We start from the raw sequence: 22235 nt of genomic DNA on the forward strand, positions 1-22235 counted from the left end.
GTATGGCGGCGTGATAAAAACGGACAAAAACTTTCGCAAGGAAAGAAATATGTAAATAGAATTTTATCGCACCTATTTTATATCGGCAAATTCAAATGCTTTTGTCTTTATTAATTATTAATAAAATTAATTTGTGTTTTTAAATAATAAAATCATTTGACATACCCGATGCTGCAACAGCAATTGTTCAAAATTTTATCCACTCACGTGTAAACACATTTGGGTCCGTCTTACTCACTTTCTACGAACTAACACAAATGATGTCTTGTTTCACCATAACACAAACGCTTCACCATAAATTAAAACGATATCCATCAACTCCGAGTACACGCAAACCATTTTTGACACTAACTACCCATTTTTGACACCAACTACTAAAAACGTATTATAAAAACCACAGATAACAGGTAAATACGCAACGACGATTGCAAAATCCGAATTCAGTATTCGGAGTCAATGAGGCCACGTGGCGAATGATGCTAGAGACTACAGTTGTCCAGCTGTGTAGTGGTTTAATATGCTATAACTTCAATACTTTTTTTTCTCAGAATTATAAGTAAGGATTTTACAAATTTTTTTTTACAATATTGACTCCATTTCTCTTGCCGCATCTATTCCCAAATTTTTTTGGATAAGTTGTGAATCACCCTGTATATAGCTAAAAATCTACGTACATATACAGGGTATTTCAGTTTTAAGGAGAGTTTTAATGAGATTAAAATATTCGAAAATGTGGAATATTGTCATTAAAACATTGGCGTCATTATTTATTTTAAAGAAATAGTAAGATGCACCCAGTAAGTTTGCCACAACTATTATTATTACTTGATTTCTAAAAAATGTAAAAAAAAATGCCCATTTACATCTATAAATTTATTAAAAAAAAAATTGTGTTGCTTTTAAATTGTATTCTTGTTCAGTATATTATGAGCTAAAATGGAAAAAATATCAAAATATATTGTGACCGCTGAAAACGAATCTTTATAAAAGTGAAACATATCGCTGGAGTCGCATATTTTTTCAGAAAATCAATATGACCCCCATAAAAAAATTGTATACTGTGAAAGAGAGACAAAATCACCATTGCAGTGAGTACTAATGGTCCCTTATTTCAAGAAACCGGTTTTAAATAAGTGATCTTATATTTTCGTTTAAATCCAGATAGTTGAATTTTGTTCACCATAAAATTAGGGCAGATGCTTTACCAACAGATAAACTCAGCCGACATATTGTTAAAATATATTTAAAATTTTTGTTTCAATGTTATACATCGTTTACATTTTATATATGTAATTATTTGTTTGGGTATAGGTTCATACGATAGAACGGCATTAGCCTTTTTTTATATTAAGTTGGCGTTTCGATTTAGTTTTAAATCTTCTTCAGGACTTTCAGATATCACCAATAAGATTAATTACAGCTAGATATGTTCTTTGAATACCTCATTATTTGTGGTCATTTTAACAGGATACTTATAGAAGATACATAAATGACCAACTATTGTTTTAAAAATTTGTAACTTTCATTTCGTAATGTTATAATTAGTTAGTCACAAAATTAGAATCGTTTTCAAGTCAATTTGACGAAAAATGTTGCATTATCGTTTTAATTAAGCAAAGTGGTATTACCTCAAGCAAAGGACAACAACATTTATATCTAAAGTTAATTTCGCCCTGGTCTACAAAGAACACTTAATGATAAACCCGCACTTAACGTCTAGAAAATCTATCATAAAGTACATTTTGATAAAGTTCACTTTAACGCCAGATAATAATTATCGGTTAGTAATAAACCCCAGAGGCTAAAGTTAACTTATGGCCCTGTTATAAAAAGAATCCTCAATTAATATCTAGAAAATCTATCATAAAGTACATTTTAATGCAATGGCAGTTTGTCGGTCTCTAAGAAAAACCTGCGGCGACAAATAAGCACCTACTTAATGCATCGAAAACTTATCATAAAGTTCATTTTAACGCCCGATAATAATTATCAGTTAATAATAAACCCCAAGAGACGATAAATCTGAATTTAACTTTAGGAAAACTTATCATAAAATACACTTTAACGTCTGGTTTATCAGTTTATAATAGATCAAGCTGAATTTGAAGTTAGAAAAACTTAAAGCACATTTTAACGCTTAGTAGGTTTATCAGCCTATAATATATTTCACGATCCATAAACTTACACTTAAGCCGTGGTAAGTTGTAATAAAGCACGTGTTAACTTCAGTTGTAGTTTGTCGGTCTGCAATAGATCCCACGCGAGTGGGATGCACTTACGGTTCCCAAAACTTATCACAAATTAAATTTTAACGCCCAATGGTCTATAATAGATCTCACGGTCGATAAACCTGTATTGAAAGTGGAAAACTTGTCAAAAGGGTCTCTACAATATCTGATGGTAGTTTATCGGTCTACAATAGATTCCATGGGCGATAAACTTACACTTAAGACTTTAAAGTACATTTTAACGCTCGGTGGTCGTTTATCGGTCTATATATTCTCACGAGCGACAAACTTGCACTTAAGCCGCAGATATTATCAGTATAATATTGTTAGATAAGACTAGTAACCTTGAAATTAACTTGTTTCTGTTCTAGGATGAATATATGGATGAATATATGGATGAATATATGGATGACCACAAATATACTTACTCTGTCCGCGACGCCGCCTGGCAGGATAGTCTTCACCACGACGCCCGTGCTCCGGCCTCCTATGATGCCGAACGCCAGGCCAGAACCGTCGTTTATTAGATCTATTACTTCTACTTGGGCCCACTCAGTGTTCAGCTGAAAGGAAGATATATAAGATTAGATTTCGGATTTATATTTGTGTGCAGCTGAATAAGGATGAAGGATGCTTTGTCAGCCTACTGGCCGTATATATTGGATGCTCGGGGATATTTTTTTAGATATTTTGGATGGTTATTACTTCTAGCTGGATTAACAACAAGAGGTCGTTTTCGTTTCGTGAAAGTTTTCTTTCGGATCATTTATCAACTACTTTCAATCATATCAAAAACGTAGTTATGAATTGGAGTCGATTCAGAACTTATCCAAAAAAAAAAAAGTGGTCACTAAAAATAAAATAGATATCCTCAAAAGGTTTTGATAAAATCTTTACAGATTTCGGGAAAACATCTTAATTTTTTTCATATATTACTTCAAATAGATTCAACCGATTTGGTTTTATAAATGTCTACATATTCGGTATTACTGTGATTTGCATAGTTTTTATTACCGTGACTTATTGTTTACATCTGGCTTACAAGAGTTCAAAAAATTCTAAGTCTATAGCAATGCATGATGGACATTGTTTTAAGTTATGGCAAATCAAGACAAAATGCACTAGAATGGACAAAAAAGGAAATTTGCAACCACTTAACTTATCATGTAGACAAAAATCAAGGCCTATGCAGATATAGGTAGCCCACGAAATGTAAAATGTGATCCCAGTAAAATAATATTTTTTAATATCATTCTAAAACCGTTTTAGTTATTTGTTTTACTAAAATATTTCTTGAATAACGTAAGAAAGTGACTTATTACTATTTTTTAGGTATCTCATCTTTGTCTGCTATCGTACGCCAACGACAATATATTTTACATTTTTTAATAAAAAAATTTGGTAACTATGCTGACAAATATGTTTTATTATTTTTATGCTCCAATTATAGAAATTCTTGAACACCCTTATTTATTCTTTTTTGAATTTATTTGAATTAGCTTACTTTAAAATGGAGTAAAAAAAATGCGATAATAATAAAATATATACTTTTTTAAAAGCATCTGTTATACTGTTGTACATTTCATAAGAGGTAAAAATTTGAAAAAGAATTTCATATTAAGAAGAGTAGAAGTCAGATAATAAGCAATTTCAATGAATAAAATAACTGAAATTGCAAAAATGGTGGTTACATTTAATAATACATATTTATCAATTGTTTTCTGTCTCGCTTTTTGCAGTAAATAGAAAAACTTGTTGGTTTAATTGTTCACTTTTAATAATCATTTCTACTTTAAATTAAAAGTTATGAAATAGTTAAGAATTTATTTACTTGATTTTCGTAAAATCTGCAAATGAAAAATATTTAAAAAATATTTCCATTGGCGTGCCTTAAATTTTAGGGAAATTTTGGACACAGTCGTATCTACGCCACTGATTTGAACTGAAGCTTAAGTATTTCACGTCAATTGCCATTTTATTAACAATATTTTGATTAATAACCTTTTTTCGAAATATGACACCCTGTATCTCAAAAACGGAGACTCTAAGGACAAACATTTCTATAAAAAATATTTAAAAATTTTAATAAAATGCTCCGTCAATTTTGACGAGTTGCACTGTTACAGTCTGTATAGAATGGTCTTATTTTGATCCCAGGGGTCTATGATTGCAAATGCTTCTAAAAAAAAACTCATGCTAGCTAAATGTTTAATTGCTTCTGTTTATTTATTAGCTTTGTCAAGCTTTTGGACTTTGTTAAAAAGACAAAACTACTTGCTGAATAGGACCAAGTCATGGAACGCACAATAGGCCTAATTAGGCCGTGATGCCATGAGACTTTCAAGACCAACCACTAGCAAAGGAAAAAGAAGAAACTTTGTTAAAATTGATTTAGATTTCGTTAACAAACGTTTTTCTTTGCTGTAAAGTGAATATAACCTAGTCACACCACGGGTTGAAGTAGGTTATGTAACATTAACATTTTTAGTGCTAATATCTTTTGAGTTTTTGGCTAATCGGTTAGCAGTTTGAAATCCTTAGGAAATGGTATTGTTTGGGTATAGTGTTCAATATTTTTTTCTGCCTATTTTCCGCTTTGGTGTGAACCGAAAAATCATTTTTACTGATTTGGTAAGGTATGCAATCAACCCCGAACTCGTAAGACCCTTATCTAATATTGTCCTTGCTCAGACTCTTAAATTGTAAAAATCAGTTGAAGTTTCATGTAAATTCTGGTCCAAAAAAATGTAAGACATTGAATATTGTAAAAGTAAATCTTTTAAAACATCCTGTTTTAAATTGTTTTTTAGATTTGCTTTCTCTTTTTGACTGCCCTCTTTTCTCAAAATTCAATGTAATATATCCGAATAAATATCTAGTTTTAATAGATATAGTGTGGCCCTTATACAATCTTTAGTTTCGAAATATCCCACTACACGACGGAGCGAATCTTATGTGCTTGTTAATTCCTTGCAAATTCAGAACCTAAAAGTGTTGTATGTTAATTGATATCTCCTTGCACTTTATATATCTCTGATTTACTCTACAAGTTGTACATTCTAACACTTACGCAACAATTGTGTAAGTTTAAAACGTATTTGGGTACCCGAGAAAAAAGAAATACGCACGGTTATAGATAGAATGATATAGACGTACATAGACAAGGACAACCTTAAGCAAAATCCGCTCTTTACTAATTACACCTTTTAATTACATTCCTTAGCTCACTTGAGCTATAATTTTAGAGTGAGATAATTACTTGTTACAATCATATTAACTAGTCAACTAAATTAAGACACCCACTTCTACTAAGACCAGGAATATACTATTTGCAGTTAAAATATCTTTCAAAAAGTTCCTTCTCTTCTTAGAAGTTGTTTAATATAATCAGTTTCTAAAGTTTCTTATAAAGAGAGATCAATTTTATATAAAGTTATCCGGGTTAGAAAAGTTTCTATTTTAAAATGAAGTTCATGCAATTTTGTTTTATAATATACAAGATGAAAGCAATACGCCTGCGAAGAACATTATTTTAATAGTATCATTTTCTTGTATTAGAGGGGCATGTTTTGAAATTGCAATAGTTCGCAGAATTTAAAATGCTCTTTCGTATAACAGGACACTAATAAGTTTTAAGAAATTATTCTGGCAATCGACATTATAGATGTAGAAAAATTAATATTCATGAAATGAATACATTAAATGTACATCGGTCAATTACCATTGAATTATTTAGGGTGTTTTTTAAGTAGAGGTTAAAAAATTTTATGTATAACACATTGATAGCGATTTCCTGGTAAACGGTTACATTTATCGGCTTGAATAAAGGGTACATAATTTTTTCTGATATTGTTTCTCCTTTCAATACCGTTTACATTTCTGTGATGTCTAGCAAGAGAAAAAAGTTATGAACAAAACAAATTTTGAGTTCTAGGTAAAGTGCCCTCTAGCAGCGGATAAGTTGTCTCTAACTGGTCCAATAGAGCTTCATTTACTTAATGGGTGTTGCAAATGAGAGACAATTCGAACTTGAATTGAATAAGTTATTTAAATAGAAAAATTAAACTTTGACAAGCTGTAACTTGGAAACAATTAACAATTCGAAAAAAATTTTCATTACATACTGCTATTATTTTAATCCGTAGAATCATCTCCCGGAGTTTCCTGACGGACTTTCAAAACACCCTGTATTTTATTTTTTTCAGCACACATACATATTATGTTATTATATGTTGCTTGAACCTATTTTATAATTTTGTGCTGTATTTTAATTATTAATTTTCCATTTACATATGTATTTGGATTTTCATTTAATGTGACTTTTCGTATTTATTTTTCGAAGAATATTTGTATGATTTCTAAACGGATGGAAGTAGCAAACAATTTTCTTAACTAAAATTAAGAAAGTAAAGAAAATTGCAAAGTATTCGATGTCAAAAATATTCGTGGGAAATCAGTTGTCATGACATAAAATTCTGAAAAAGAATATATTTATTTAGCTTTATTTGTCACTACATCAAATTTTTATTTCCATTTTCTGTTGATAAAATTAAGAGGTTCAGTTTGAAGCTCTCTGTACGTATTGACTATTGAGTCAAAAAATGTAATACATTTACCAACGCAAATCTTCAAACAGAAATATCATCGGTATAATATACATCTAGTTAGTAATATTGCATCTACGTAATTTATACCAGCGCCTTCACCAATATTGACAAAATAAATATTATATAACGCTATCATACAAACTTATTAATTAAATTCTGCTGACGTGTTTCTTAAATATTCGTTCCTATGTTTCTATTTAATTTTACTTCGAGGGAAACAAACAAACGATCAATACCTTTACCAACAATTGAATGAAAAAAAGACACGCTAAAAACACAGCTAACATTGAATTATTAAATACACCGATATTATAAATGAAACTGGAAGAAATAATCACCTCTAAATATAATTATTTTAATAAAAAAAAATAAAATTATGTTTTAATGTATATTTAAGTGTCATTTCAACACTCTTTTTTATATTGAGTACTTTCATAGCACTTAAGGAGTAACGCCACTTTAATTTATTTTCAAGGAAATATCGATATAGTGTCAGGAACAAAAAGGCTTTATTCAACATGTTTTCACGTAATATGATCAATTTTTTCAAATGATTTATCAAATGATTTAGATTCAAAATGGCGGCTGTAGGCGATGGCAAGGAAGGTCACTGTCAAGGCTGTATCGTCGGAAAGGTTTCTTATTAACGGATGGTCTTGGAATAAAAACACAAAATTTTTCTGATACTATATAAGTACTCGTATTAAAAGCTAGAGAATATTGTTGGGGAATTAAAAAATATTAATATCACAGGCCGAGAAAAGATTTTTTTTTGGTTTTTAGATCAGACCCATCATTTCTTATGGATTTTGATGTACAGGATGATTCACTATATTTTGACCCCCCCTTTAACTTTTTTGTTTTGAGAGTTATAAAAAAATATGAAGTATAAAAGTTGCACGAGTTTTTATGAATTTTTCGAAAATGATAGTAGAAAAACAAATGAAGTCCAAACAAAATGGCCGCGGATGTTAACTTTGTTAAGTTAAATGGAACACCCCGTATATTTTTACATATTTGGATAGAACGTTCCCTGTCGAGCATAGTCATGTAGGGTTTATTGGGTCCATCGCTAACAATAAGTGAGATACTATTAAAAAACAAAAATATGTTTTTTTATTGAGAAATTAAACATCTTGTAATTGTTAAACATTTTTCAGGCATTTCTGCCTTTTTCCAAATACGTAAGGATTTACAGAATTAGTTCTAATATATTTTGACAGATCAGACATTGATATGGTCCAAAATGCGGTATTTTATCTAAATCTCATTAATTAGGCCGTGAGATGCCTAATTACTCATGGACTATGTTATATGGTACGCCGTGACAGTGACAAGTAATGTCATGAAAATATTGTTATTGTTTGACAGTTTGTATTATTATTTAATGAAAATGGGTTACACAGAAGTAGAAAATTGAAATATTATAGGAATTAAAACAGAGCAAAGTTCTTCTTCATACTATATTTTAATTCTAAATAATTTTCTACTTCTGTGTAACTTATTTTAATTAAATAATAATACATACTATTAATTAATAACAATGTTGTCAAGACATTACTACCTGTCAATGTCACGACCTACCATATAATGTCCATGAGTAATTAGACCTCTCACGGCCTAATTAGTGAGATTTCGTTACATTACCTATACGCATTTTGGACCGTATCAATGTGCGATATATCAAAATATATTATAACTAAATCTGTAAATCCTTACGTAATTGGAAAAAGGCAGAAATGCCTGAAAGAGGTCTAACAATTACGATATGTCTTATTTTCTTAATAAGAAAACCTTCTTTTCGTTTTTTTAAAGTATCTTGCTTATTCTTACAGATGGACCCAACAAACCCTATATGGCTATTCTCGACAGGGAACGTTCTATCCAAATATGTAAAAATATACAGGGTGTTCCATTTAACTTAACAAAGTTAACATCCGCGCGGCCATTTTGTTTGGACTTCATTTGTTTTTCTACTATCACTGTGCAACTTTTATATTTCACATTTTTTTATAACTCTTAAAACAAAAAAGTTAAACGGGAAGTCAAAATATAGTGAATCACCCTGTACTGAAACAAAATTTGATTAATAAAAAAATTGTTATCGTTTAGATTTTTATAATCGCAGGGACAAACAAGTCTTTTATGTATTGAATATGCAGGTATCTCAATATTACGTTTGGCAAATATGTAGAATAGCGACTCTAAACCGACTCTATGTATTATTGGTTGCTGAACACAAATCTGATGTCCAAATTTAGCGCACGGCCCTTTTTAGGACAAAAAAGGGAATACACGGGCAAAAACACGATTATATTGAAAAAAAGAAGTGGATGATGTGTTTTCCATGTATTTTTGAACGCTCAACATAAATCCAATGTCAAAAAAGGGCACTCTGACTCAAAAAGCAAAAATTGCAACAACTCAATTCTATTGTAAAATCTCAAACTTGTAGTTTTTTTAAAAATAGCCTAACCTGACCTAACTAGTGCCAACCAGATTTGTGGTTGACCATAGAAGTGGTAAAAGCTTGGTAGGACCCTTACGAAGGGTTAAAACCCTTCCAAAGGTTTACTGATTTAGTGAACATTCAAAAGAAATGCAAAGAGTAAATGTACCACATTATAAATTGTCAAAAGAGTTCAGGAAATGATGAAGAATCTCTTAGATTTGAATATACTCCAGTTGAATTAGAGTTTGATGGGGAAACAATTATTAGTAAACATTTTATTGCACTATATACGGGGAAGGGTATGTAGAATGATAATATCAAAAAAGTAACTCAAAAGAAGTTAGCAAATTGCAAATAAGTGCCAAATTTACGTGTTTTTTCATTTTTTTTTTACTGTCCACGAAAATCTAGACGACCTTATTTTATTTTGTAGGCAATTAAATTACCTACAATTTAAGATATCTAAAGCCATACTTCACTAATTTATTAATTGCAAAATAAAGGTTGAACGCGGAAATATCAGTTTTCGAAAAGTGCGCATTATTGTTGCAAAAAGCGATGGATGTGTTGCAAATGCCGATACAATTCAATGTGAAATTGTCGCTCCAGCTAGTTGTCAATTTCGTTTGTCTTTTGCAACTAATTGTTTAATTACTAAACGTTAATTTTAGAAGTTAATATCGTAGATATAGATTCTAATTGATCCAAAGAAATGTATCGAAAATGGAAAATTTCAAAAAGTTGAAATTAAGAGCGTTATAAACAAATAACCCCTGGGTCAGACAAAAACCACTCGGCAATTCGCTTTTTTACATTAAATAGAGCTTATTTTTATGGAAATTTAAAAAAGAGAAATTACCTGACCTACGGCTCTTTGGTCCCAAGATAGCTTACTTTTTTATAACGTTAATTGTTAATTAATTATTGAACGTATCGGACCGGGATTTTAGAAACAATTAAAGAAAGGGTTAAACTTTTATTTTCAGAAAGTTCTACATTGATGGTTCATGTAATAAACGCTCTAGCAGCAGTAAAAGTTAACGTCAATAAACGGATTGTACGTGGGAGAAGGAGCGCCAGGCCCGCGCATGCGTGTGAACATAACTCTCGGTCGCACGCGAGGTTTTTTACTTGAATGTTTTAAATTCCGTTCCCCGTCATAAAGTAGCAATAAAATGTCTACTAATAATTTTTTCAAGTTTTCAAATTTTATGATCTAATTTGACTGGAATAATAGATGTTGTAAAAATAATATCAGAAGTTTATACAATTTTTTTTTCAGCAGTATTATTAGGTAACTTGAAGTTGAGGGATGAATATCGACCTTTTGTTATAATTTTTTTGGTTGTCAAAAAATTTGGATAATTTTTGGGTAAAAACTATATTATTTTCAGCAATTTCTAGTAATGTATTTAGTTTACTGATAGCTACTTTAGAGGGTTAGAGGCAGGGCATAAAATTATAGACATACCATCAGAATAGAGTAAAATATTACTCAGTGGATAGTTAGCAGATTTGAGTAAAATAACTTCTTTTGCTGCAATAGTTTTCACTCATAAAACTTCAGTTGTAGGTACTCATATGAATAGAGTGAAAATATCACTCAAATGGGTGTGAATAGAAATTGATACAGTTTTTACAAGGCATAGTGTGCTAAATGTTGCTAGAATATCCATCATAGTTAAGAATTCTTATGTCCTCAGAGTGAAAAATAAACCTGGAGAGTCTCTTTTACACTTGATCATGTAATAAAAATACATATCAGCTGATTTTAATCTCTAAAAAGTTTAAAATTGTTTTAACTTTTTACCACTTTTGGCAAAATGTATTTTACACTTGTGACCATGGATAAAAAGAAACCATGTGTAGTTTTGAATTTGTTTGACATAAAATGTATTAATCAATGGGATGCCGTACTATAGGGAATTTGAATTGGGCATATGGGAAAACTTGTCAAGAGCTTCGTTTACAAATTCTGTTCAAGAGGCAATGCACGAACGAACTTCAAGGAATGTAAATAACTTTACATTTCATTTCCAAACAGTGAAAGTAAATCCCGACAGGTATCTCAGTAATACAAACACGATCCAAGAATTAAGTTAGAGTTCCCTAAAGTGTATTTATTTAATATTTCCCAATATTTGTTGCCAAGGTCTCGGTTGAATTGAACTTGGTCGAACTGTAATAATTATTTATTTACTTGCTCTAGCGAATCCAATTTCCGTGGCAATGTACTACCAGCTGATGTGTTTAAACATGTATAAGGTACAGCAGAGAACGCTTGTTGGAACGGGATTAATAATTTGTTTCTTTATTTAAAAAATGCGGGTATTTTTTAACTTACACATCGTTGCTAACCACTTCAGAATACATAAAATAACTCTAAAACTACTCGTTTCACAAAGAGACATTCGATATATTCATGAAAATCATCAGCGTAGAAATACTGTACATTTTTTTGGAATACATCCAATCTGGGGTTCTAAGTGATAGAGATTCCAGTATCTCCGTCACTGGTTAATGTATTTATATCCAAATTCAGTGGATTCTTACTTAGACCAAAGAAAGAGTTACTGCAAGTATAACACATTCAAATATACTTAAGAAAATGTTCCATTTCAACTTTCTGTACATAGAAAACAAAGCATTTCTGACTATCTATTTAGAAAAACTTCCTAAAAACGTCCAGATTCAGAACATACCCAAAAATAGGATATAGGTATACAACTGGTATAAACTACATCAAATAAAAATGAAAACTATGACACTGAAAAATTGGTCGGCGGGATTGAGGCAAGAACTCATATCTACCGAGCAATAGAACAAAAGGGAAACGAAGAGTTGACATCTACTAAAAACCTAACAAGGTGTGGTTTCGTGACAAATAATACCAGTTTCCTTTACAATTTTAGCACTCCAAGTTTCATAAAATTAATTCTTCAATTGTATTTTAAACAATAAGTTTAGAAAAGCAAAGTTTAATAAAAGCTATATGAGTTTAGTAAAACTGCTTTTCATACGAGATTTGTTTACACTATTTTTTCGCATTTTGTGTTAATAGGTAATTATAAGCAAATTGTGATAGATATGAAAGCATTAAAGTTAGAAATTTAAAAAATTTCATAGTAGATACTTGTGTAGTATTTCCGTAACCTCTTAACCTGATACGACTTTGTTTATTTATACAGGGTGTTTCAGAATTAAGTCGACAAACTTAAAGGATATTCCTCATAAAAAAATAAGTAAGAAATCAAGTATTTTTTTTTCCAGAGACGCTTCATTTTCGAAATATAGGGAGTTAAAGATTTAATAAAAAAATCGAAATTTTTAAATAACTTCTAAATGAAGAAGGCTATTTAAGCCAAATTTGGCAAATCTTCTTATAAAATACCATTTTTCCATAGAAGTAGAAGTCCCGCAAGCAATCAGTGGCGGAGATATGGGGACCCAGACTCATTAAATTATAAAAAAAAATTATACGGCCCTACTGAAAATAAAAAATGATGCTCTTTTTAGATAGAACAGTTTGTTATTGACAAAAAGTGTATATTCACTTTTTTTCCTAACTCTTATAGTTTCATGGCAAAATTGATTTTTCGGAAGGGTGCTTCTGGATTCTGTCGATAAACTTTAAAATGAACCTCAACAAAAATTTTCGAGTAGGCTGCTGTCAAGCAATGTTAATTTGACGTTTTATCCATTAGATAAAGCGTTCAAACTAATAATAAAAATAAGTTTCATAATGCCGTCCATATTTTCGAACAATGAATATGCTGATATGGTCTTTGGGGACTCGCCGTGAATATGCAGTAAGATTTCCTCATCGCAGACTACCAGCAAAGGAAACATTTTCAACGACATTCAGTCGTCTCAGGCAAACTGGGTCTTCAATTCGTCAGCTGAGCACTTATACTCGTACACCACAAAAACTTCAGCGGACCATTTTTTTTGTTATAACAGGTTAAGTTGACTATTACTTTACCAAATTTCAGCTTGTGCGGTGTCAGTTTACCTAGCGCATATTTTTGACTTGTTTAGGTGAAAAGCTGAGGCATAACCCCCCACTCTAAAGTCAGCGGATTACGTTTTTTCTTTTGTTTATAACATAATTAACTTGTCGACAAAGTCTCAGCTTTTGCGGTATTAGTTTTTTTATTTTATTATTTTACGTGTTTGGGAGGCTGCCACAATTATACCCCTCGGAAGTGCGCGAGCTGGAGGTCGATTTTCTTACTAATGACACCAAATTAAGCACAGGAAAACTTTTCAGCTTTTGCTCTTTTGGTCATCAAAAAAGGTCGCTGGCTCTCGGGCTAATAATTAGAAGATGTCATTCTTATCTAAAGTCCGGAGAACAAAATATTTTTTAAATCATTTCATTTTTGATTCACTTTTCGCTTTGTCTAGGTGTAATATTAATTGGTAATTTTTTGGTTGTTTCAATTTACAAATAAATTTTCATGTATTGTTTGCCATCTTATTTTACTCAAAAGTACACAACACAAGTACATGAAGTGACTACAAACCGCCAGAAAAAAGTTAGGAGTATTGCAAGGGTCGTTACGTTGTCGCATTACGACATAGTCACATTAGATTGCTATTAGGTACTTAAATATTTTTATTGTTTTCATCTACATCATTTTTTTTCTAAAAAAAACACCCTATATCTCAAAAACAAAGCATCTCGTAAATAATTTTAATACTATTGGTTAAACCCAAGAGAAAGGAAGACAAAAAGGCTTATTTGACTCATACTCGAGACTAAGACCAATTTTAATAGGTACTATATTTTTTAGGTTTTATGAGGAACGTCTTCCTAAAGTTTATCGACAGAATCCAGAAGCACCCTTCCGAAAAATCAATTTTGCCATGAAACTACAAGAGTTATAAAAAAAGTGAATATACACTTTTTGTCAATAACAAACTATTCTATCTAAAAACAGCATCATTTTTTATTTTCAGTAGGGCCGTATTAATTTTTTTTATAATTTAATAAGTCTGAGTCCCCATAACTCCGCCACTGGTTGCTTGCGGGACGTCCACTTCTATGGAAAAATGGTATCTTATAAGAAGATATGTCTTGCCAAATTTGGCTTAAATAGCCTTCTTCATTTAGAAGTTATTTAAAAAATTAGAAATTTTTTTTAAAATCTTTAACGCCCTATATTTCGAAAGTGAAGCGTCTCTGGAAAAAAAATTATACTTGATTTTTTTCTTATTTTTTATGAGGAATATCTCCTTAAAGTTTGTCGACTTAATCCTGAAACATCCTGTATAAATAAACAAAGTCGTGTCAGGTTAATAGGTTACGGAAATACTACACAAGTATCTACTATGAAATTTGTATGTGTATAATAACAGTTAAGTTTCATTTTTATAAGTTGAATTGATTCTAAATTATATATTAATTATAAATATTACTACTACTGAAAAAAATTTAGATCTGAAGACATTTTCAATGCCGTTCGAGGAGCACCTTCGAGCTTACTTCCTTTAAAATACAAGGGAAAATACAAGAAAATATATGAAATATTTTGTAAGTGGAGGATGACAAAAAACGCACTAAGACTCAATAAAACATTAGTATTAGCAATAGGGCAATACAAAGTTCGCGGAATACGACTAGCTAATCTGTTTGCTAAAAAGTATAAGGAGTTTAGAATTTGGGGACAGTCGATATTGTTACTCAAAAGTGAATGTAAAAACATTAAGCTGTGAAGGTTCCTTCTAAAATCTAAAGAATTAAAATCAAAACGAGTTAATAATTCTTTGTAATCACATCCTCTGATGGGATAAATGCAATCAATACGAAATGCTAGAAACTTTAAAAATCTTTTTTGAACGAATTCAACTAATTTAATAAAATGATTGTTATATTGGTACCAAATAAGTGAGCAATCAAGTTTGGATCGAACGAAAGTAAAGAAAAGTTTTACTAGAACTTCATTCGTGTTCAAAAGCATGACCATGTCTTATCACAAACCCCAACCGTTTGAAGGAAGTAGAAACGGTTTGTTGCATCTGTTCAGAAAAACTTAATTTATGGTCGAAGTATACATCGAAGTATTTAGTCGCGTTGGTACGTAGCTTCGGCATCTACGTTGTAGTAAAAAAGAATTGATTACATGCAATCATGTAAACTGTTAATAGCTGAATATATTTTTAAATGGTCCGCAAAAAACAACTTGTTGCAGGTAATACAATTGTTGAGATCGATAACAACTAAAGGTCCCAGGTTGGACCCTTGAGGGACACTTGTCGTAGTAGGGTAAACTTCTGATTTATAAATATGGATATATCACAATATAAAAAGCTACTTGCCTTTTTAAAACGTCAAAATACGCATAAGAAGCAAAGAAATCAAAAGTTTTGACTATGAAGAACGTTATTATGTTTTTAAAATAAGCTCCAGATGTTAAGTTCTTATTAATGAAAGTGTATACTAATATTTGGTTTAAATCGGGTATGTTGGCATGCAGAATTGTGCAATTTAACTGTTAAAGGTACTGAATAGGCGGGGAAAATTTTGGTTACAACTTTACATGACACCAAAAGCAAAAACAAACGTGTATTTAGGATCAGAGTGCAACGGATATGACATTTATCATAACTGTTTACAGTTGAGTCCAAAACAAGAAAAACACAATAGATTTTTCATTTACTATAATCACAGTAAGTGCACAGTACAATCAGTTGGCATCAACAGTTTTGCAAAAATTCCCCAAAGAGTTGTAGAATACTTAAAACTCCCAGATACATCCATTGCTTAAGTAGGACGTCTGCCACCTTCCTCGGTGACAGTGCAGCTGATATTCAAACACTTAAAAGACATAGAGGAGGGCAGTCAATAACTTGGAAATTTTAAAAAGTAAATTGCATCAGCAAGAACTGGTGGCAGCTCAAGATCATTCAGGAATGCAGATAGAGAATCATAATAGTTTTCAGGAAGAACATGTAGAATTTAATAAATTTCGTGTTGTTAACTTTGAAATTTGAATAACTGTACTTTTATATTTTATATAACACTGTATTCAATATTTAAATAATCAATTTTCTGTGTCATACTGTGTTTTATTAACAATGACATTACTACATATATAGTAAAGTATAATATTATGCGGTTAAGTGCCACTTCGGTAAACGATTTTGAATTTAGTAAAATAGCATATTATCAGTCAAAATGCGAAAAAATACTTTATTAGTGCTTTCTGGTTCAGATATATGGTTATTTTCTTTCAAGAAGAAAATTTGTAAATTTTCTGTGAACTTTAATTTAAAAAATCAAATTCTGAGATGGAATTCAAAATTTACACATTAAAGTATAAACCGATTTCTGGTTTAAATTTTCCTCGGTGCGTGTTATTTAACTTTAGTTTTTCGCATAATTGTAATTCAATTTATCTAAACAAAGTGAAACGAAGCAAAATTATTATTATTTGCTCATTTATAATAATAATTTAGGTACCTAGGGTGTTATAAGGATAATATTGTACCGAGGTTGTTATGCACTTCCCAAGGACCTCTGGTCCGAGAGAGCTGTTATCCTAATAACACCCGTGGTACCTTCAACGTTTAATATCCTACCAGTCTGTTATTTAATGCGAAAATGTTGTTAAATACAGCATGTATGACATTTGTTTGACGTTTAAACTGTATTTATTTCCATGGTAACGCATTTTTAATTTGTCCTAGGACGTTATTTCTCATTTAATGGATCCCAGTACAGATTATTACAATATGATAGACTAGTAGGGCATTAAATGAATTAAAAAAACATAAAATAAAATTTGATAATGTCACTACGCTTTCCAGCGACATTTGACATTAATTTTATAAGTAATGCCCTGATCGTTATTCTATTTCCCAAATCCAGTTTCGTGCCGGCTATGGTGTAATGGCAGAATGGTAAATGCCCTTAAATAGATGTAATGTGACGGGAAAGCCCATTCAGTGAGGGCGAAAAGTACTGAAACGAGAATGCCCTCGAAAAAGCTTTTTGCGCTTAAATACATTGTACTTAATATAATTAGAGAATAAAGAAGCGCTAAGCTCACGTCGCAGCGCTATTTTTCAAGAATAAGGGGATTCTATGAGGAAAATATTTATATTCCTCGCTAATTGTCCTTTTTATTTTCAGATTTACGATCTTCTTGGAAGAAATCTCCCTGCTTACAATACTTTACACGATATGACACAATTTAATGGGTCACTTTTTCCTGCAATCAAGTTGAAAGATCATTTTTCCCCAACAGATTTTATTATAATTACTCAATATACGAGATACTTTATTATCAGCTGCACATGCTCATACTGTAATGGCATAGTGGAACTACCTACTTAAAGAAATTACAAATTTTCATTAAAATTTGTTTTAGTTATAGTTTATAAATCATTTAAGAGAATTCATTAATTAATTTAAAAAATTCAGTGTGTGTTGTTTCTATTATTTGGTACAGCATAGTGAAACCTGCAGGAATAGATTATTTACCAAAAACACTACTATTAGAAAACATCAAGAAACATTTTTCATTCATTTAACGTAACAGTATCTGAATTTAATATTATTTCTACAAAAAATCGCCAGTGGCGTATTTTTTTCTTGGGAAAATGGACGGCGCTGGTTAAAGCCACAAGGTTAATATTACATTCAATAAAAGGTCTAATTAAGTGAATACGCTGTAGTAAATTTTATTCAATTTCGTCAATTCCATACGAGGATATGACAGAAAAAAATATTTTTTTGTAAACTTTAACACCCTGTATCTCAAATACCGCCCCCCCCCCTCCCAAAAAAAAAAGCTTATAGAACTCTACTTATTATTTGGCAATTACTCTATTCCTGCAGTATCTGCATTTAAAGTGATACCACCCTGTATATCAACCAGCAACAAAAACCATGCTTTTGATTTTTTCATATTTCTTCGACTTCTGTATTAACAGCGAAATTCTGGTAACAACTTTTTTTATCTCTTCAAAATTACTTTCTACTGCAGTTTTACGAAACTGAAAAATCCAGGTTGTAATCGAAAGTGACAGAAATGTTTCGCTTGTATATTACTTTTACTTTTCAAATAGCATGTTAAAAGAGTGTGAACCAATGAAAAAAGCCATTTTATTTTTTGTTCTTACATTTCACGACATCAGAAATAATGAAATTCTTACAAGATACTTTTTTTAATCAACTTTTCAATACTATGTGCGCAGTGAAGCTAGTTGGAGAAAATATGTGTTTATTTCAGTTCGATATTAATAATGCCACGACTTCTACTGGAATTTAATACAAACAGGTTAAAAAATTCCAGATCCTAATAGGAAAACTTATTCAATTTTCACATCGAAAAAGTTCCTCCTGTACTTTACTACCTTATTCTTTTATCTTTCTACGTAGGGAGGAATGGTAAAGACGAATGTTTTGGGAAATTTGCATGGGATTTTAAAGCAATACCACATAAAAAACAATTGACTGTTGCATTTCGAAAATATATATCAAACTTTTGTTTTTTAATGGAACACGAGAAATATATGTCGTTTTCTCGATACTTCTTTTTTTCCTAATTATAATTTGATACTAGTTTGCAGAATATTTTGATTTACTTACTGATCTCGCACATAATCAAGGTTGCCATGAATTCCATACGATAGTATATTTTCCGCTTTTAAATTTACTAAACAAATCTTACCTTGTCTTCTTAGACAGAAAGATAAATAAGATAAGGAGTGTAGAATAGTATGTGAAATACTCCATTTAGTAAAATTATAATTAAATTTCAGCATTAAGTTATTCTTATTCTTTATGGATGTGAAAATAAAATATTTTAAATTCATTTAACCTGTTCTAATCATTGGCAATGTATTATATTTAGTTGTAGAAACAAAATTCATGAATTAATGGAATCGAAAGTTTTTATTAACGCTACTTTCACTTGTTCCAATTGTATTTTATAATAAAATTTTTATCAAGGACACTAAAAGGGAAGAATAAAATTAAGGTTTACCATTCACTTTGCTAAACCTAAAAATAAAGTAAAGCCTTTATTAACTTTTGAATGGCTGTAGTGAACCCTTGGGAATCCGAAAAATCGAGGCACATTGTGAAAGAAACCAGTAAAGGTTGATATCAATTAGCGAAAAGAAACTTGATTTAATTTGATTGAACGAAAGTTTCTTGTGTTTGTTTCTTGATGTTGTCCCCAAAGTTTTTATTAAATGATGCAATAACTTCGTGGCCTGTCTACAATACAATTGCTGAGTGGATACGATCTGTCTATAAAAATTTTATTTTAGCTTTGTGATACAAACATAAAAAGTGTAATTTTCAAAAAAACAACTCAAGTTTGGTAATATTTCTCAGCACATAAGCACTTATAGGAATCTATAAATGTATGCTCTATTCACCCAACAATTTATAGTTTTTATAAAACTTCGTTCTCGTAACTAAGGCTGTCAGAGAGAGCCGCAATTCAATAACGTGCTAAGCGGGTCAACCGAGGCATGCGTAAGCCGCTGCCTCAAAATGCTTTTCACGTTCAGGTCACGCTAATATACTGTTGCTTTTTTATCGTGCAGATGTTGTGTAATTAATTTCTATCCGTTGGTAGCTATGGTGGTGTATTGTAGACAATTTAATTTGTTGGTTTTTAATAAATAATGCGTACGCCTATGTCTCGCGGGTCAATTCTGACAGCCCTACTCATAAGTGACTACGACATTTGCAGGTATGAAAATAGTAATATTGTCTAATAATAAGTTCAGATTTATCAGTTTTCTGAATATCTTAGATATTGTGTCGAATGGAAAAGGGATGAGACAGAATCTAAATAAAAAGTATACCTAAGGCAACATCTGGTTCGACATGACAGGTCAAAAAGGAACGAAAAATAATTTTATAAGGGAATATAAAACAATACACATATTGCTTTTATGGTAAAAAGGCGGAAAGAATTCCAGTGTTTATTATCATGATACTTAATAAAGTCGTCAATTTTTTTATTTTTATTTATCCTAAAAGTACGTTCTTCGATAATAAAGAAGGTGAATCCTCCTATTCCATTGGTCGGAAATAAAGCTTTCTAGGAACTACAAGCGTGTATCAAATTTATTCCAGCTGGACAATAATATATTTTCTTTTCTTAAAATGGGCAGCTGAAGATTCATAGAAACTTTTTTTTATTTAAAAAATCACCTTCTCTGTTAATAAAAAGAACTTCGCAATTAAAAGGATTCTTTAACTAAAATTGAATATGTCATTGCTAATAGAATATACGGGGTGTTCTAAATCTTAAGGGGATGACTCAGCATGATAAAATAATAGTAATTAGTAAGGAATTTTTTTCTAAATATCAATTGTTTTCAAGATATAGTTTGTCAAAGTTAAATTTTTTTAATCCAAATTTTTTGGAATAACTTTTGCTATCAACATCATATTTGACAATTGCACTACGTAGTCTAAGCTCCATGACGCAAATTAGAGAAAAATTTCATTAGTAGCCGCTAGAAAGCAGTTTACTACAATCGAAATAACTTTTTTCTCGTAGAGACTATTGCTTATGTTGATGAATAGGCTTAGTGCGGCGCGAAGTTTAACAGGACCGTAGTCAGATTATGAATGAAAATATGAATACGTTTACAGAAAATATGTCGCAACATAGTACTATTACCAAAAAGCAAGGCTAAGTAGATGATAAAATACTTATATAAATTTAAATGACACCACTTACCCGATTAACCTTAGTGTTGAGACAAGGCTTCCGTGGCATATTGGAAGGAGTTAAAACATATCACTACGTATTTTTTCAAGTTTTCTTTAGTGAAACGGCGACGTTTATCACTTAATATTAACTTGTGTAGGGAAAATGATCGTTCAACGTCTACTGTTGACAACGGACGGTATGAGAAATTGTGAACTATATATTAATATATTTGCTGGTAACTCCTGATACGTACCAGATAAAACTTTACATATGTTTTCCAAAATGGTGTATACTGGATTTTTTCCAACAATCTTTACATTTTTTCTATAATCGTACTACTGACTGGGCGTATATTATTGGCATCGTATACATTTTTTGTACATCATCCATTATATCAAATTGTTCATTTATGGATAATCCATGCGATTTCAATTTACGGAATTACGGAACTTGGGGTTCTCTAGTTTGTTGAATGGAATATTGCTTGAAAGAAAGGCGTCTGTAAGTTCATAGAGAAATACAGTCTTCAACGCTGAACGAGGCATGGTTCTTCAAATGTCTTGTCACTTTATTTTTTTAAAAAGAATTTATAATGCGTTCACACACAGTACAACATTAGTCATTTCCTTTAATACGTATGTCCCAGTAATCTTGGGGATCACAGTCAAGGTATAATTAAATTAATTAATCAAAAAAGAACTTACCACCATGACGGTCAAAAGAGTCAATTAATCCTGCATCTAGGACATTTGTAGTAAGGCCTCCGATCCTTTACCAGAATATATTCTTCTCGACTGTTTTCTCGAGTTAAATCTGAGACCATTGCCCTGAAATAGAGACTGGTTTAAGAAAGTGAAGGGTGTCATATTCATATTTAAATATTTTACAACGCCTTCGAGACTATAAAGACGTTAGAACCTAGCAGGAGAAAAAATTGATAAATATGTATATCGTATATATTTACTTCTACTATACAGACGCTTTAAAGAAGGTGAACGTATTTCAATCGCTTTGAAAAATCGATACTAAACATCACACCCTGCACAGCTAGAACGATTTCTTTGATGTTTCACCTTCTCGAACCCATTCTAGTTTGTCGAATTTCTTCTGTAAGATTTACTTTAGGATACGTATACGATGTACTTTATCTCGGAAAAAATGTACCAGCATGAGCTTTGAATCCAAATGAATATACAGGGTGTTTCAGTTCGAGTGGATCAAACAAATAGAACGCAATAAATAATTCAGAATTGTCTTA

At 31.0% G+C, this 22235-nt stretch overlaps 1 protein-coding gene across 1 annotated transcript in view; it reads right to left on the bottom strand.

The window, feature by feature from the left end:
* The window catches only part of LOC108904661, a 197058-nt gene extending 175292 nt beyond the window's left edge, over positions 1 to 21766 (bottom strand). The window contains exons 1-2 of the mRNA XM_018707296.1: positions 21682 to 21766; positions 2657 to 2791 (exon numbers count right to left, since the gene is read on the bottom strand). Coding sequence (XP_018562812.1) covers positions 2657 to 2791; positions 21682 to 21687 — 141 coding nt within the window. The 5' untranslated portion in view covers positions 21688 to 21766. The remainder of the gene's footprint in view (positions 1 to 2656; positions 2792 to 21681) is intronic.
* Positions 21767 to 22235: the final 469 nt, after the last annotated feature.

The sequence above is a fragment of the Anoplophora glabripennis genome, unplaced genomic scaffold (genome assembly GCF_000390285.2).
Source record: "Anoplophora glabripennis isolate ALB-LARVAE unplaced genomic scaffold, Agla_2.0 scaffold186, whole genome shotgun sequence".
Lineage (NCBI taxonomy): Eukaryota > Metazoa > Arthropoda > Insecta > Coleoptera > Cerambycidae > Anoplophora > Anoplophora glabripennis.